Raw genomic sequence first — 19,780 nt, 5'->3', positions numbered from 1 at the left:
TTTTAAAATAATTATACCTGGTCAGGCAACACTCACAACGAAGTGACAGAGGCACATACAAAGAAAATAAAGAAAAAAGGAGCACTTACCCACTCAAAGAGACATCATGGAGTGTAAAATGGTGATAGGAGGAAAACAAAACCTTGTAGATGAAGAAATGGCTAGGAGGTGAAGATAATGAGCAATAAAGGTATGAGGAGTGATCCACATTCCGGTGCTAATGGTGTCCTCCAATGGATAATGGAAATGAGCAGCTGAGAACCAAAGTTTTGGGCAGAAAAGAACATTTGGGGGGAAAGGACCACATAGGAATGGAGAAACAACGTGCAGTGGACATCAAGAGTGAACATCAAAAGACAACACCCACACATCAGCAGGAGAAAAAGGGTTTTCAAGGAAAGGAGATAAATAGAACAGGTCAACAAGGGTTCAAAAGTCGGAAGGGTAAGGGCATGAAATACAAAATTGAAATTCCAATCCAGGAGAGAGGCAGAGCACAGAGGATGGGTGACATGAAGGGAATGGAACAATAGGCTGACAAAGCTGCACGATAGACTGTGACAGCAAAGACCAAAAGGCCCCTGTCAAAGAGCCAGGTTAGAAAGGAAATGATGTGTAGATCAACGATGGTATGTGTACCAACTGCTTTGTTACACTGCCATGGAGGAAGGACATATAGAATGGGAAATCAAGGATGTCACATGGCATGAAAGTCCAGCCCTCCAGACCATGGACCAGATAAAAGCCACACGTGAAGCCTGAGTGAGGAAATGGACATATGATGCATGCTGGATTGGGGTTAACAAAGGAAGTTGGGAAAAAGAGGGAAAGAAAGAAGAGGCAACACCAGTAGTTAGCACAGAAGTAGAAACCATGGCTGAGCTGGCTAATATGGAGCCACTAACGGAACCTGACACAGAGTGATCTAGATAATGGAAAGAACCAGGAAATCAGACAAATGGGAGAGTAAGCATACCTGACTGAGAGCAATCTGACCGAGAGCAACTACTGCTCCAGCCAAAGAGTGTAGAGCAGGAGACCAAAACCATGGGAGCTGAGAATTGAGATTAGTGGCAAAGGCATCCAGCTATGAAACATTCCACTAGGCATAGGGCCTTCACAACACCTATGGGTCCAGTGACCACTCCGCAGGGAGAATCATGTTGGAATGTGATAAATGATCCACAACAAGATTCAGGGCACTTGGAATATGACAAGCCAACAAAAGAATTTGATGGCTGTGGACCCAAAACAGGAGATCCAATGTCCAAAAACAGAGGTCTCTCAACAGAGTGCCCCCTTGCCTTGTGATGTACGAGACAACTGTCAAGTTGTCTGAATGCACCATTACCAACTGATCTTGAAGACCTGGAAGGAAATGAACCAAAGCCCGACAAATTGTGAAGAGCTCCAAGAGACTGATATGGAGAGAACACTCCCTGAAATCTCCTGAGGATCCAGATAAGCACCCCAACCAGAAAGAGAAAAAAAAAAGAGTAAAAAAGGGACATTCCAGACGAAGAGGAGGAAGAGGAACACCAAAAGTGTTGTTGTCTTAATCCAACCACTAGGCATAATTGGTCTCAAGGAGGAAGGAAGAAAGGAGCATCCAAGGGATCCCAAACGATGCTCCACTCTAACAAAACACACCTAAGTCAACACATGTTGGTATGACCAAGAGGTATGAAGGCTTCCAGAGAAGCCCACATCCCCAAATAGAGAGAATCTCTCTTGTAATGGAGAAGGACAAGAGGACAGGCTATGAACTAGAAGCTCCATAACCCTCACCTGAAGGGAAGAAAAATGGGCACAACTGTGTAGTGAATTGAACAACACCCCATAATGAACTAGGTATTGTGCGGGGATGCAGAAAGACTTCTCCACCATCACCAACCAGAGCTGCTTCTCTGAGGATAAACTGATTATAAAGGACAAAGTTAGCCTGTGAGGATGATAGAAGTAGCCAGTCATCTACATAAAAGTGGAATTGAAGGCCCTGGGAATGAAGAAGACAGGCAAATGCCCAAGCCACCTGACAAAAACGTAGAGGGCAAGTCCAAATAGAAAAGCCTAGAACTGAAACACCCCCCGATGGACAAATAAAAAATAATGTCGGGATACAGGAAAGATGGTAATGTGTAGGTACACATCCAACACCTAGACCTTCATCTTCTACAGACTAGGAGTGAAAACCTAATGAATGGCAAGGTAAGACTCCAGGTTGAAACAAGTGAGGTCCAAGAAGCTGTTCAGAGCTGGCAGATCGATGATAGAACACCCATCCCCTGTCTTTTAGGAGATAACAAAGAGATGGGAATTAAAACCTAAACAAGAAGGGTCTCCCCATTTGGTAGCACCCTTCCCAAACCACCTCTGAAAGATGCTGTCCAGCAATGGGATCCCTAGGAGAAAGGAAGGAAATGGGATGCAGAGACAAGAGAGGACAATTGAAAAGGAGGACTAGACCCCCTGAGACCACCTTGAGAACTTAAGGGTCCTTAGCAATGTCCCTCCAAATGTGGGCAATTCTGAGAAGCCTGGACCTCACAAGTCCCAAACCTACAATGGTAGCCCCAGAAACAGTGCCTCAATAACTGAAAGCAAACCTCAGGAATATGAGAGGCTGGAACTGGCAAGGGAGAAGAAGGAAGAGAATGAGACACAAACAGATACATGACGGGTTTGGGACAAATGGGAGGCCAAGGAGGAAATGGGGGTATGCAATCGTGCTGACTCAGCCCTGGACTCCAGAGAGTCAGAAATGCCACTAAAAAAAACTTCCTGGTGAAGAAAAAGTGTTATGCACAAATCACACAAAGAGGCAGGCAAATGAGCCTGAAAAAAGAGAAACAACAGATCAACCATGTTCGCAAAGCCAAGGTGGAAGAGGAGAAGCGGGCTAATGTGGAAAACAGGAGATTCCAAGTCTCCACTGAAAACCCCTTGGAGGAGCAATGAACAGCATCAAACAATAGGTGTAAGGATGGTAAGGAATGGAAAGGGGGGCCAGTGAGATGAATACAGGAAAAGTGAGACTGGGAAGACAAAACCAGTGTTTTGGGGGTGAGATCCCCACAGAGGACAAGCAGCTCAAAATGATGCGAGTCTAAAAAGGGAAAATCAGAGCAATGACACGCCAGAGCATGGTCATCCAGAGTATGGGGGTCAAGGCATACTGACACCAGGATACAACTCGTCCCCAAAATTACTCACATGAATCCCAATAATGGGAAAGGGAGGAAACACTAAATACTGACCCAAGGTCTCATCACTGAGTGGGGCAGGAGTAGAATCACAGGAAATGGGACATAAAGATAAAACATAACAAACCTGATTGATTAATTCAAGAAATGAGGAAGAAGGTCTTGAAACAAGATGCAGGTGTGAGGCATAAGTAGGAGGGGGAACAGGCTGTTCAAATCTTCATTGTCATGTTCAAGCAAACCCTTGCTTCGTATGTGAGGACTGCATAAAAGTATTTAATTCCCTATGAACCCACGTCATCACTTCCTGAGCAGATAAAGCTTGCTCAAACACCATTGAAGTGGCAAGTAAATCAGCTGTAGTAGTGGCAGTAGCTGTGGTAGATTCCATGCTGACTTGCAAGTGCATAAACAGTGAAGTTATTAACCAGGAAAATAAAAAAATTGTTCTCCAGCTCTGTTCTCAATCTGATAAAAGTCTAAAGATTTAAATGAAGAAAAAACTATACAAAGCCTAATAACCAACAGGAAACTTGATCAGTTAAGAAACATTTCAGTCAGAAGACATGAGCGAAAACACGTCCTAGCAGTTAGACTGCCAATCAAGGAGTACTTTCGGACTGCACAGAAGAGAGGGCACTACTGACAATAGGAGTTATGTTGCACTCCTATTGGTGGAGATTTGATGCAGAATCATTTACATTATAGCATTCAGATGTCTCATGTGAATACACGTGAGGGTAAATGGGACCATCAAGGCTAGTGACAAGCAAACATTTGTGCATATAGATGGTAGTGTAAGTCATGATAAGCTCTTTGTGAGATGAGGTAAGATATCGTATCGGAATACAAAAGATATTAAGCTGACTTTTATTCCAAATGTTTCAGCTAGTTAAATTAAAAAAATAACATATGGACAAAAAGGGACCCACCTTTTATTCTTGACGATATTATCAATTCCTCTTTTATTGAACTTTGTTTTTAAAGTGCTGCTCTCCACTACTGCCAATGGCAACTCATTATATAGGCTAATTTTCTGTTATAAAGATAGGCCTGTCTTAAATGAAGTCTAGCTTGTCTTTTTTCAAGTGTTAAATTTGTGAACTCTTGTCCAACTGTCTATAGAATACAGCACAAAGAAACCAAAGACCTTTATCCTATCAATCCCTTGGATATTCTTCTACTTCAATAAGATCACCCCTTATTTTTCAAGTTACAAGATCTTTGCAGGTTATCATCACATGGATGTTGTTCTGTATTTTCTATGTACCCTCATCTAAAAGGCAATGGAACTTGTCTTGCTTTAAAATTTGTTAGATAAGTAGTTAGGTAGACTAAAACTCAGTAGCATTGTTTATATGACAGGGATGTGTTTTTTAAAATATTACTATACTTTTTATCTTATACTTGCATTGCTAAAACTGAATCCCCATCCCCCCCCAAATTTTTTTTATGACTTGTTAGCCTGTCAAATACTTTATAACTGTACTTGTAACAATTAAGACAGGAGTTGTCTAGTGGGGCTTGTGGCCCTAAATAGCTCAGTTAGTAGAGTACCAGTTTTGAGCTCTTGTATTCAAACCCTGGTCAGGAAAGACAATTATTTATTTAAATTTAAAATTGTTACATATTCATGAAGTTCACTGAGAATGGAAAATCAATAACTATAAATTAATACCACAAGAAAGCATTACAGGATTAAGGAAATTTGCAATTTTTTACAAAGAACATTAAAAATAATATTGAAGACTTACTTCAAAATCCCAACTTCAAGTTCAGAAAGTGGTGATGATAAGTTAGTTTTTCTATTCTGAAATCTGATAATCTGAAAATATCCAAGAAAGAGCATACAAATAATCTTCATTTTATCAAGCTTTATTTACATTTAAAGTATAAAAGCACCAATATCAGAGGAAAAAAAAAGGTATCATTTGGTACTATTGAGAATTTTTGCATGTTATACATTTCATTTATTTAACAGTGTTAATGGTTACGTATATAATCTAAGCAAAAGATTACTACTCACCTACAATAGTTCACCAAATACTCACTTGTATAATTAATCAGTTATTATTTAACATTCTGTACATTCTTTAATTCATTTACATTTATGTTGATTGTATCACAAATCCACATCATGGTTGGTTGCTTCCACAATAACTGTCTGTGTAAAATGTCATTAATTTTGAAACGCTATACTAGAGAGAAGGCAGTCAATCAACAGCACCGGCCACCAACTCTTGGGAGACTACTGCTTGATCAAATAGTGGAATTTGACCTTCCAATTTACAGTGCCCTCATGACCACAAATTGGAAAGCACACTTTTGTGACAACAGGCAACAAACCATGGACTCTTGGATTCAGAGTCAAGATATGTTAACCACCACACCACACCCTGCATAGTAAAAAATGCTACCATATATTCTACCTACATGTGACTAAAGACTTTATTGCAATCATCTGAAGATCAGCAATATCACAGTCATTTTAAAACTCATAAACATGTGTTTATCTAAAGTAAATAAAAACTTTTCAAAAAAGGAAGTAAAAGTAGGGCTGGCTAATAATAATCCTTTAAAAACATCATTCCTATGTAATAACACAAGCACACAGCGTAGTAGAATATCAAAAAACAAAAACAGGATAAATTAAACTCAACTGTGATTGAACAGTTGTATATATATTGCTATATGCTAATTCTTCCCTGTGCTATTATGTAGGTATGATGCAAATACCATCCCTACTATCTTGTTTGCATTGTTTTTGAAAGATTGATATTAACCATCCCTATATTTACTTACATTTTTTGAAATTTTTTTCTTTACTTGTTTCCTTTTGTTCTTTTCTTGCAGTTTCAATAAACATAAGAAGATTGTATTTATAACAAAGTTCTAAATTTCCATATTATAATTACTTTCATGGTTACGAGCTGGGTTGATTCCACCCCACCCATAATGGAAAGGTTAATGGTCTCTCCAAGTATAACATATTTAGGTAAGAAACAACCGTAAGTGCTATCATGGACAAATCAGCCAACAATACTACCAGCAGTTACATCTACCGGATGAAACAACTGAGCAACGATTTCAAAATAATTATTGTTGGATTAAAGCATAAAATTAGCTGTGTGTGAAATAAGAAAATCTCAAGGCTTTGTATAGAAGGTAGGCAGGCAACTGTCAGAGGTTTGAAAGATTCATCTCCAATTTCAACTGAATTCAGCCAAATTTCTTTGGAACACAGGTGTCAATAGGGCAAGTTAACATACTTATTGTCTTGTCATACATCTACAGTAGTGAGGGTTATCTGATTCAAGACACAGAGTGCAAAAGTTGAGATTTTTCATAATTCGAGAGCCCCATGACAACAAAACTGAAGTTTAAGTATTTTTTTAAAAGTTTCTTTTCAAACAAAGGAATTATATAGACAAACTTAGACAATATAAAATTATAACATATATTATAACATTAATTTCATTGACAGACATTGATAGTAAAGTTGTTTAATTAAATCTTGAATGTAACTCAGTGATTTAAAGTGATACCTACTGCAAAATGGAAAAAAAAAAGTTAATTAAGCCAGTATAGTGTTTTTGCATAAATGTCACTGATAATTCTAGGTAGCTATTCACCAATCATAAACACTGTCCCTAATAAATTCATAATATTTAGCTTTCTCCAATACGCACCTTCAATAATGGTTAATTATGACAGGATCATATTTTACATAATGTCACTAATATTCAAACTTGTTCCTTCTTTCTAGATTTCCATAACATATATCTAGATGAACAAACATACTTAAACAAAACGTACTTTTTCTTCTTTTTCAGAATGCTGTAATATTCTGAGATGATTTTGTTTGTCTAAGATCATAACTACAAGTTCAAATGTCTCCATCAAAGGGCAAATGTCTTTACATTGCTGCCATAACTCCTCTTCAGACAGAATACTATCTGTCCATTCTGAAACAATTTGATTCTGGCATCTAGTAAGGACTTGATCAGCCATATCCTTTAATTAAAAAAAAATTATGTTACATTTAAACTTGAACTTGACACAAACAAGAAATTATAAACAGCTTATTTTAATTCTATACATAAATCAAAGGTATTTTTGGATCTTTCATTAATATTGAACTCTAATTCTTTGTTTTTCAACTTCTACATTTTCCATCCTCTTTAATTCCTTACAGTTATAAATATAAATCAGTGATATAATTAAAGTCTGTAAAATGTACATATATCGGATTTCCAAAATCTCATTTTATACAATTTGTATTGCTAATTTGAATGATTTATTATATATATATATAAAACAAAACACTGGAATATCAGACTATTCTATTTTTTCTCTCCTTTATTAAGTGTTTCAGCTCATTTTGTAACTTTAAAGGTCACTCTTCAGGATAAAATTTTACTGAAAATCTATAACAGAAACATTCAAATATCGTTTTTCAACTAAACATAAATAATCTAAATTAAATACACATATTTCAAATGCACAAACATATAATATATTCCATGTATAAATTAAGTATATTAAAAATGCTCAAAACTAATAAAATTAGTTAACAGTTTATTCCTTTTTAAATTAAAATCTTATTCTAATTATACTTTCTCTTGTTATTATAGAAATGTAACTTACTTATTACATAATTTCTTATTTACTTTACTGTCTTTTTTGTAAGTCTTAGTAATAGTTTTCATGGTTTCACAATTCCTACCGACTTTACACAACCATTTACTTCTATCTATTTAAAGTGGTGCTAAAGAGAGAGAGATGGAAATGATGGAGAGTACAGCAACAAGTGGACCATAAACATGAGAGAGAGAGAACAACCACACAAGGATGTAGAAAGTGAGAAATTAAGCGTGGTACAAAAGGTAAGAAACTAATTAGGGATGACTCCTGATAAGCTGAATCTGCTCAGAATTCCAAAACATAAAAAACACCCCCAATAAACCTTAAATAAAGAGAGAAGAATCAACACAGATGTCTCTGCAAGAATACTGAGGAAGGCAACTGTCAGAAAGTAAGGTGACCTAACAAGTATATCCCAGAAACAACAAAAAAAAAGTAAGGCAACCAGAATGCGACAGAAGAAAGAGAGGAGAAGGTAGAAAATGTGTACATGTACATTTTCCCGATAAAACTGACAGGGTCATGATGTAAAGGTGCTGAAAGAATAGAAAACATGGAAAGAGAGCTAAGAAGGAGAGTAAGAGACAAAGTTAAATAGAATGAGAGGCAGAAAGAAAAAGAGAAAAAAGATCTCAAGAAGAAAGAATATTCTAAATTGATTGAAGGCAACGAGGTAGCCCAAGCTACAGCATAAAACAACTGGAGAAATAGAAAACAAAAAGACATATACCTATGTAACCCAAAGAGTGATAGATAAAGGTGGGAATACCTAATCCTTGTCAGGAAGAGGGCACTATAAGCAAAAGCAGGCATGGAAACAACACAAGTAAAACTCATTGAAAGATGTGGCAGGCTCAGATGAAGTAAGTGTTGATTTCTGGATCCGAGATAAGAAAGGAACCAATCACCTGGTTCACAATAATGGTATGATCAGTGATTTTTAGAGTATCTTCAGTTGCTATTACATTAGCAGGTGACTCCTGTTAAGGAATGTCAGGCCTTGAGAGATATCAGAAATATAATTACATGAACTTGCAATCTAAATGATTCACGAACAGACATTCTTTTTCAAGACTTTTATACTGAAGGTATGAATTTTCAAGCACTTTCAAACCCTATAAATCAGTCTGGCTTTTTTCCAAACTTTTTCAAACTTCCAAATTTGTGTAGTAATCCTAAGTTTAAATTCCAATATTTAAAAAAATCATTTCATTTTCTTGTTTTTTTAAATGAAGGTAAGCCTGAAATATCAGTGGTACATAGGCCTAGATGACTGGTCTCATGATGACGTGAAAAAGTACTCAACAAAACTCATATATTGGGTTAAAATGATGAGAAATAGTACTATAAAAAAACAAAAAACATAACATAATTGGTCTCATTTCCCAAATTGACAAATTTGATGAAAAGAAAAACACTGAACAAAAAATAATCTAAAACAAATTTCTAACTGGAATGTTGAAAGTTATTATTTTCCTACAATGAAAATATATTTCCGATGGGTAGTTACCTCGTCTCGCGTAATAGGTTTTCTTGTTCAGTGCTGCCCTCTATATGCAAAAAGTGTTCACATGCCACTAGCTTTGAAACTCCCACCAACCCCCACAATCAACTTGGTTCCCTGCATCTTTGCATGTAAATTATCATACAACAACCTTCTACCAATAGGAGTGTGGCGCTCTCCTGATGTAGGTTACTCCTTCTACTTAATTCCACCTAACTATCACTTTGAGAATAGGCAGAAAGTAAGCACTGGTAATTGGGACGAAAGGTGAGTAAAGGTAAGTACTTATCGGAAATATATTTTCAGTGTAGGAAAATAAGAACTTCCAATACGTGACCTTACTTCTTCTCACATAATAGCAAAAATCCCACATTGAAAAGTGGAGGGACCAGTGTGATGAATATAGATAAGCACCCTTCGAAAGCATCTGAAGAACACCCATAGAGTGCAAGACCCCGCTGGAAGAAGAACACGCTTGAGACACTGCACCACTTATGTATACTTATGTATACCAGTGTGGTAGTAAGTGTCACATAAATGAGTGGAAATTGTGAGGAGCATATCCAAAAAAATGAGAGAAAATATTTGGGGTGGTCCGACACCACATCTCACTGAAATCTCCGAAATCATAGTCTAGGAAACGAAGGAATGTAGGGTCCCCAGCCACAGATCAAATGGTGCGGAAAGCTAAAATGGATGTGCCCCTTGATGTAGAATGGCTAGGGAACAACAGACCATACTTGGAAGGTCAACTCAAGTCCAAAACCAGATGGCATTGGGTATACATCTTCTAATCCTTGGTAGGAGGGAGGTCCACACCATCTTCACCTTAAGTTGAATAAAATGGAAGGAAAAAATTCCTTACTGGTCATCTAATCAGGGAACATATGCACAAATTACAACTAACACCAGGCATATGGGAACCCAACATTGAAATGATGGGATGTATCATTGTGGCAGTTCACTTCCAATCAAAAAACATCGGCCTTTGGGAGAACCTCACAGAGCTGGATCACCAGAGGGACCAATATCATCCTCTGGATAGGGCCACACAGAAGCTGGAGCACATGGATAACTGGTCTATTCCCAGAGTAACCATGCCTGGGGCAAATTGAGCTAGATCTGTGTAATAACAACCTCCAGGACCCACTGCATAGAAGTAGAACAACTGAGTCACTAGGCAGTTGATAATATACCCCTGTATGACTTACGGTTGGCTGTATAATGCATAATTTTGTAATGTATAGATAAGCAGCATTCCACTAAGCAGGATCCATGACCTAAGAAGGACATGCCTCTGAAATAAAAGAGGGGGAAAAGCAACAAACTTTGTGAGTCACATTCAAATTGATTTTTGAAGTATGACGACAGATAGAAGACAGTACCTAGATGATGAAGAAACAGCCACCCAATGAAGAGAGTGGGAGATAAACATATGAAGGGTAGTCCACATGCCTGATCAAAGAACCTCTTCCATAGGACAACATAGAAAAGATGTCTGGAAAAAGGAGACAGGGAGTAATATGCCAGACTGATAAGCTGATGAAAGGGAAACTTCATTCACTGGATCAGGAATCACGGAAGGAAGCCGTGCTGGCAATATAACAACAAAGAACACAAACAGGATTTAGAAGTCTATCCAGATATGACCAGCAATAGAGGTGGGAAATGGAGGGAAGGGAAATCAGCAGAAACGAAGAACTGCCCTCGTGAGCCACCAAAGTTTTGGACAGGAATGATTGACCCTGAGAAAGGAGAACATGTGTGTAATGGAAAACAGTACATGAAACTTTTGATGGTAAAGATCTTAGACTGATGACGACCACAGGCGAGGAGGTGAAGGAAATAAGTCTGAAGGAATAGATGATACATGTAACAGGAGGCCAGAGGATCAAACAAACGGAGGAAATGGAGAATGATAGAGACATCCTAGTCTAGAAGGACCACTCAATGGGGAGGTCGACTAATTTGGAAGGAGTGCAATAACAGAAAAAATGGTAGGAGAAGAAAACACACAATGGTACCTGGAAAAATGGAAGATACTGGACAAGGCTGCACAATAACCCGCAATGAATGAAACAGAAACACCATAATCACACAGCCAGATGAGGAAATCTGCTAGAAGAGGAACAGCGGGCAGAGAAGGAGAAACCCTATGGCAGAAGACCTTCCACTTCCATTGATAAAGAGTGAGGGAAAAAGGACAAATAGAATGAGACAACAAAGGATGTTACACACATGGATAAACCAGATCTCCTCACAAGGGACCAGAGAAATGCCACATGAGATGTACTGTGTGAAAGGCAAGATGAAGGAGCAATGGTCTCAGAGGAAGAGGTAATACAGGAGTTGTTTGGAGTTGAAGAAACGGAAACCAGGGTTGGGGCAGCCAGAAAGGAGCAACCTAAAGGATCTGACATGGAGTGGATTGGATGATCAAAATCAACTTGAGAAGGAGTTGGATTGGGGGATAGGCATATAAGCACCAGTTGGTCTAATCTTAACTGAGAGCATCCATAGCCAAGGCTTGGGGATGAGGAACTAGAGACCAAAAGATAGTAACTTGGCATTGAAGCAAGTGGTAAGAGCATTCAGGTGAGGAAATTCTGAGGGTTGAGTGACCACTCCTTGGGGTAAACTTGAACAATCAGGAAAGACATTCTGCCACAAAGTTGAAGGTACTTGGAACATGACATACCAAAAGATGTATATGAAGTGTGTGGATGCAATAAATGAGTTATAGTGTCCAAGAACAAAGCAAACAAGAATGGATGCCCCTAGATGACTGATAAATGAGACAACATTGGAGTTGTCAGAATGGATCATAAACAATTTGTTCAGAACATAGGAAAGGAAAGATCCAAAACACAACATACTGTCATAAGTTCCAAGATGTTGATATGAAAAGAGTGTTTGTTTGGAGGCTACTGTCCTGAAGCCTTCCTGATCGTCAACCCACTCCCACAACCCCAGAGAGAAGAATTGATGAAAATGAACAAATCCAGATGAAGAGGAGGAAGTAGCACTTTCATCATAGTGTTGTCTCTGCCCAACTAACAATGGTGATCATCCAGGATGGAAGGTGGGAGGGTAATGAGGAGTTAACAGAAACCAATTGTCCATGGTGGTGGAAGCACAGACCGTGTGTGTGTGTGTGCAGAAGGGGGGCAAAACCTTAACCACCAGACAAAAGGCATAAGATACTGAGGCAAGCCCAATCTAGGTGACAAAAAGCCTGGAGAAGGACAATTAACAGGCTCTACTTCATGTTGTGATAGTAGAGACTCAACTGCCTTGGAAAGACACTGGCAAATGTGAGATCCCAAAGAAATGAGAAGGACACTAGATTGGGAGAATAGGGAGGCATGGAAAGAAAGAGGAGAAAAAGTCCTTCTGAGAATATCTGGATCACCCATGAGTAAGGAGTGAATTCCAGCAACAAGTGGATAAAACTAGACAAACAAGCTCCAAGTGGGCCAATACCCACAGGATAGTCACTGGAACTGTTAGCAGTGATAGGTATGAAAGTGAACAAAATGCCTCACCCAAGGATGTAAGGAGGAGGGACCAAGCAAAGATTGGAAGCTGGAATGGGAGCAGGTTGAGACAAACAAGCAACCAAAGAGTCTCATCTCAAAGACCCCATATGCGACTCCAAAGGGTCAGGGATATCTCTAAAAACAGATCCATGCAAAAAAAGGGGCTACTTGCAGGTTGGGTAAATATGTGAATGGCAGGTGCACCTGCAACAAGAGAATGTTCCAACCCAGGAAAACCCATCAGTAAAAAAGTCAGGTATGAAAGGATAGGGCAGAAGAGGACAATCATGTCCTTCAGAAATCCCTCAGAGGAACTGTGGATAGTCTCAGAAAAGAGAGAAGTAAGATTAAGACAAAAACAGGAAACTGGGCCTGGGAGAAGCACATAGAACTCAGTCCTACACACAGGCAGAAGAAACTCAAGCTGCTGAGAGTCCATAAAAGGAAAATCAGCTTAATGGTAGACAAGTCAGAATCATCTGAAGCCTGGGGGGGGTCTGGGCATGCAGGCCCTACCCTCAATTGAGACAGAAAATTATCAGCATGGACCCCGATATCTGGGGGAGGATAAACAAGGTACTCAGATGATGTGGCACCATGTAACAGTTAAAAGGTAGAACATAATTACTGGGAATACAGATAGAAGGTGAAATACCTGAAAAATCAATTCCAAGAAGGCTGATGGGGCCTGGCTGATTCCCCAGGAGAGGCATGGGCTTGTCAAAATCCTAGTCATCATGAACAGGTTCCACTGGCACCGTAAGCACCAGGTCAGGGTCGGGAGAAGAGGTTTAACCCATGTGAAGTTCAATCTACTGATGAACAAAAGCAAAGACCCTCATACATGAAGCCTGTGTCACAACATTTGAAGTAGTAGTTACAGTAGCAGAAGTTGCGACACAAAATTTGGAAGTCACATTTGACTGTGAACGAGTTGGGAATCCAAGAAATAAGGTTTGAAAAACAAAACAAGGTAACTGGATAATGAACTATAGTTACCAAAGAACTGTAGAAACTTGTAAGTATTACTTCATAAAAGAAAGAATCACATAAATTTGCACAAAATTATACTACGTCTGAACTCCCCAACTGCCTAACGAGGAGTGATGGTTAGGTGTAATTGAATAGAAAGAGAAATGTGCATCAGGAGGGTGTGTTGCACTGTTATTGACAAGTGGTTGTTGCATGATAATTCAAATGTAAAGATGCAGTGAACTAGTTTGAATGTGGGGTAGGTGGGCGTTCCAAGGCTATTGGCATGTGAACAAATTCTGCATATAGAAGGCAGCACTGAACAAGAATAGCCATTGTGTGAGAGGGGGGTTAGGTATCTTATCATAAATTTGTATCTTTCATTCTCATAATAAAAAAAAATGTCAAGGAATAAAAAAAAAAAAACAGCAATAAATCTTTAACAGGTGCAAAAAGCCTGTGATCATGGGGATTACGACTAAGCATGAAATATATGGTGTCCTCATATTGGTGTAGGGTTATATTCTAATGATGATTACACCATAGGCTGACATAGTACATACAGTGGTAGTAGTTTGTTTAAAGTTCTTGGCATGTGCAGAAAATTTTATGCCACTGTGTATGAGGTAATAGCTTGTAATGGTGACTTTTTTATTGCTAATCATGAAGCTACCCGAACGGGTTAACTTTTCTGTGTCCAACATGGGTATTAAAACCTAGTTTCTGGTGTTATAAGCCTTCAGACTTACCGCTAAGTCAATAAGGGTACTTTAGTGGTGCAGAGAGGTAACATTTCTGAAAACAAAAATTATTGCTGAAAACCGCTATTTAGACCTACTCTAAACTGATATACATAGACTAGAGTCTCTTTTATTAATAAACCAAGTGCCAGTGAAGGAAAATTATTTCAGAAACACCACATGGATCACTATATTTCAAAGGAATGACAATTTCTTCAAAATATGAACCTATATTTTGGGATGATATGAGAAATTTCAAAGAAATCAAAATATGCAGTAATGAAAGCTTGAACCTATCTTATTTTAGTTTTTGTGAAATATAGAAAATAAACGTTATATAATGTTAACTTATCAATTCTAAAATATTACTGAAATAAAATTATATTATTTTTTACTTTCAAATATGATATGCAAGTGCACTTGAAACCAGAAATGTCCACCAGACATAAAGGGTTAACTCCTACCTTTAAAAACATGACATTCACAAATATTTCATTTGGAGGGTCACTCCACCTAACAGTTGATAAAAGTAAATTAAGTCCCCATCGAATGGGTTTCCTAATCAGCAGATCTGCTCCCCGATTCAACCATGTTTTCCTCTGGTTTTCAAAAATGAAATTATCAAGTGACTGAATCTGTCCTTGTCTGAAAGATTACAAAGCAGACAGTGCAAAATGTCAATCCACACTTTGTTTCATCATTTAGTAAAAACAGGTTAAGAACTGAAATTCTTGGTTTTGTACAACTGACAAATATTCTATCTTTTAAGAAAAGGTAAGTTAAGTTTTAAGTATAAGTAAATACCCATGCATTAATGTATAAATATTGGATACTTCTTTTTCACAACAACAGCATCAGTTCATTTACAAAACATATCTTCTCTTGACTATAAATAATAAAGATAAGATTAATTAGTATAAAACCTGCTTTAATATACACTGACAAATATCCCATCTATCGACACCAGCTAATAGTATATTCCAAATGCAGAGAATTAAGTGTAAACACACGTAAGTTCCATACACAAAATCTTACAATTGAATTATATATTCTTTCCTCCTCTCACCATACAAAGTCATGAAACATTTATTTGCTTAGCAATTTCTAAACTCACTCACAACAGTGAACATGTGTACTTTAAGTTTTACCCATTTCATATTATACTCTAGTTAATATGACATTTATCAAAGGGCTCAAAACGTAATAGTAGAAATAGTTGAAAAACTGATTTTGACTGATTCCTAAGGCTAATGCTGAGGGGCCAAATGTTTTTTTGTCACACTGTTTTTTCTTGTGTTCTTTCTCAAAATTTTTGAGATATAAATGATTGTGTTATATAGATATTTATTGGAGAATAAATAGGTGAAATTGATAAGCATCCTGTCAGGATATATGATGAAGTACAGCTATTTAAATCACTAAAGTTACTAAATTGACACATAATGACTATGAATTATGCATTATTCATTCTCAAGCTCATCACACCAAAACAGCTTTATTGGAGAGACATCATCTCCTTGCACTTAGTTATTTTTTTCATCACCTTAGACATATTAGTTTGATAGACAGTTAAATTATATTTAGGTTTTATTTTTATGTTATAGTTAATTATGTATTACTTATGTTTTAAGATTCATATTTGAAAGGTTTAGTAATTTTTTTAGTATAACTCAAACTTTGCTTCGTTCTGCGAGGCTTATGTTAATAAGTGAGATGAAACAAATGTTGCCAGAGGCTAAAATATCTCCGAGAATAATACCATTGTATTGCCTGCCTACACTAGTTGATGTGTTTCATAATAATTTTTCACCAATAAAGAATAGGGAAGAAAAATATATAAAACATTAAAAATAAACTATAAGTGAAAATTTAAAGATGTGTATATAACCCAAAGAAAATATTCTACGATTATTTGATGAATGGTTAAAAGATATGCACATATTTCCATTTCTTATTTTAAACATTTCATTACACTATATATATATACATTGATGACAATAGCTACAGTTAGTGTTATGGTGGAGAAAATGAAGAGTTATCATTTTCCTAATCTGAAAATGTATTTCCATACATACTTATTTCTGCTGACACTTATAGTTATTTCTCGATCTTCTTCTTTGCCTTCTAACCATCGTGTTTGCTTGCTCCAATCTTTATGCCCCACTCGACTGCCTTTGGCAATATCTAATCTGCAAAACTTTACACCGGTCGTCACACACCCTCTATGCAGGTATGGATACATAAGAACTATATGTCAACAAGATAGTCACTTGTTTTTAGACTTACCCCATCCCGGTCACTAACACCGGCTCTTAGTGGGGAGGATGAAAGGGAGAATGTCAGCGAAGATAAGTATGTTTGGAAAAACTTTTTCAGATTTCGAAAATGATAACTTCCAAAACATACATACCTCTGCTTTCTGCTGAATGTTTGGATGTGGTGAAAGTAGCAAATGGTTTACAAGATCAATTTACATAAATCCGAGTAAGGAGGATTTTCATCACATTATACAAATCTTGGGTACGCCCTCATACATGTTCCCTAATTATCATAAATTCTAATATGCTTCAAGTAGATCAAAGTTCTGAATTATTCTACACATAGAGACTCAAAAATCTGAACTTATTTTCACTAGGTCATACAGAATTTAGGTGTTTAAAACCATTACAGCTTAGATAAACCACTCATGGGAAGTCTATTGGAATGGTGGAAGTTTGGAGATGAAATTTTAAGTATTAGGACAAGTAAGTTTGGATCATGGAAAACCCAGGTCCAGGCTGGTTATTTGAAAATGTTGGCTTGTTAAGAATTATTAAGTTATAGTATGAATAGCCAAATGAAGTGGTGTATGTTGGTAGTTTTAATTCATTAAAATGGGTTTGTTGGATAATTCTATGAAAATTAAATTTTATATATTTAGGTTAGACAGTTTTGTTTTGTTGTTGTTTGAAAAAATGGACTATCACCTCATCTTTTTTTGTTTTCACTATGAAAAGATAAGAAAATGTGAAAAATAAAAAAGTGAACAAACCTCTTCATTTCTTCTAATACTATGTCCAAACACTGGGGGATTTGACCATTTCTCTGGAATACCATATTTAATTTGTGCAGAGAGAATGTAGCACTTTTTGATAATTTATTCCATTTTAAAATTAGTGATGTCCAAAACATCATTTTGTCTGTCCATCCCTTGGGGTTGACTTCCTTATTTCTAAATGAAGAAAACAACAAGTTCATCCGCACGTCATCCTCCCAGCAAGATGGTAACAATTCCTCAATGTTGTAATTCTCTTGAGATGATTCCATGATACAGAAGTGTCTCAGAGTAAAAATGATTCCACTTGATGTGTCTAAGAACAAGGCAGACATAGTGATATTAATAAATGAAGATATATATAACCATGAAACTAATTTATAAGCATTTTGCACTTTTATTTTACGGTAGCACAAAATTCAGACTCTAGCTACTTTTATCAAATTGTTTTTTCACTTATAAAAATCAAGTATCACAAAATAACTGATAAAAGCAAAATTACAAAATGAAGTTTGATTATCTCCTAAGTCTAATTACATTTTTTGATCATTACAAGATACTAATTAGTTTACATCCTATGTGATGGTTGTTAAGCTACTGATGTCGTCAGAGAAAACATAATGTATGGCTGTATGTGGGGTTAAAGCCTCGGGTTCGATTACACACTCCTTATTAAAAAAAGCAACTGATCTATCCACTAAAGTGATAGTTGACATAATTACATTTAATATTTTGCAACATGTTGAAATATAAAAATAATCAGTTCTCATTTTCAGAAGGGTGTCAGACAAAACCTATTTTTAGTGACTCGTGATAATTAAAGGTAACATTACACAGTTTCAGGAACTTTTAAAAATAAATTACTTGTAGTTCAAGATAGGCATGTTCCTGAAAAGAGGAAAAGAATAACAAGGGGCATGTCAAAACTAATTACCTTACAAAAACCATAAAGGAAAATTCAAGGGTAAATACTCTAAGTTCAATATATAAATTACCAGGCAAGAAAGGTTTATAGAATTCTAAGGGTTTGGTCAAAAAATAAATTAGGAAATTAAACAGTGCATATGAGAAACATAATGATAATGTTAAAACAGCAAAAATTATTTTAAGTATGTTACAGGTACACAAATGTTAAAAATACTGATGTCAAGGTATTTTGTTCATGTGATGGCTGAGCTGTTAGATATTTTCTTCTGCTTCACAAAAGATGTTAGCAATAATCCAAACCCCGAGTAGTCTAAGGGAAATACAGGAATTAACCTGAATCACATAGATATTAATCCTCTGATAGTAAGTAACATAACTTTTTTCATGAGGTTTTAAAGGAAGTCAAAATTAAAATATGTGAGCCTGTCTTTCTTTCATTTCTAATAGGTCAATAGGTGCCTGATCATTGGCAAGTTGCTAATGTTACTTTTATTCTTAAAAGGGGTGATAACAGTTGCTCAAGAAATTATAAGCTACTGTGTCTAAGTCCTGCAGTGGAAAACATTACAGAGACTGATGAAAAAAGTTTACAAAATAATTTACTGAAACATGATATCATAAAAGAAAGCCAACATGGATTCACCAAACAGAAATCTTGTCTTATTAATATGTTAACTATTCTCGAGTATGCTACAAGTTTGTTATCAGGATGATGAAAACAGTGCAGACTTATGAACTCAGATTGTATTTTTTAAATGTTTTTGATGAAATACGACACAAAAAATTGGCTAAGAAATCACACCCATGTTTTATATTTCTAGTAGGATAACTGGCTTATAAAATGAGTTACCACTGGTCAGTAACGTTTACTTTTCCAAGGATGAATAAATGTGATAGGATGCCACTGAAAGGCTTGTTTGTATGTTATGTTACATTAAGTTACCCTTGATTGACCATCTTCAACTTCACAAAGTTTAAAGCTTGGTGATTTATTTTTTTCCATCAATTATTACTGTAATATCATCTCTGTCTGCTTGTAGAACTGTTATCCTGAATACAATTCTTTTTTCTTATAGAGCAAATAATCTAAGGTTTATGTTTCATGGCTTTCTGACTGATGACTTTATGTTTAACATGAAACTTTTTTTTTTCAGCTGGGGGGGGGGGGGGGAGGGGGGTTTTTAAATTTTGGGTTTTGTTTTTTTTTTTTTTTTTTT

The 19,780-nt window shown here is 36.6% G+C and overlaps 1 protein-coding gene across 2 annotated transcripts in view; it reads right to left on the bottom strand.

Annotated features, from left to right (window-relative positions):
• Nucleotides 1–19,780, bottom strand: part of LOC106470694 (charged multivesicular body protein 7-like) — a 49,297-nt gene that overhangs the window by 28,440 nt on the left and 1,077 nt on the right. For both annotated transcript variants that reach the window (XM_013931257.2, XM_013931256.2), the window contains exons 2-5: nt 17,634–17,952; nt 15,067–15,247; nt 7,020–7,217; nt 4,958–5,028 (exon numbers count right to left, since the gene is read on the bottom strand). In XM_013931257.2, the coding sequence (XP_013786711.1) occupies nt 4,958–5,028; nt 7,020–7,217; nt 15,067–15,247; nt 17,634–17,908 (725 nt within the window). In that variant the 5' untranslated portion in view covers nt 17,909–17,952. The remainder of the gene's footprint in view (nt 1–4,957; nt 5,029–7,019; nt 7,218–15,066; nt 15,248–17,633; nt 17,953–19,780) is intronic.

The sequence above is a fragment of the Limulus polyphemus genome, unplaced genomic scaffold (genome assembly GCF_000517525.1).
Source record: "Limulus polyphemus unplaced genomic scaffold, Limulus_polyphemus-2.1.2 Scaffold4164, whole genome shotgun sequence".
Taxonomy (NCBI): Eukaryota; Metazoa; Arthropoda; class Merostomata; order Xiphosura; family Limulidae; genus Limulus; species Limulus polyphemus.
Note: the sequence above shows the minus strand (reverse complement) of the source record. Positions and strands in the feature narration are given on the sequence as shown.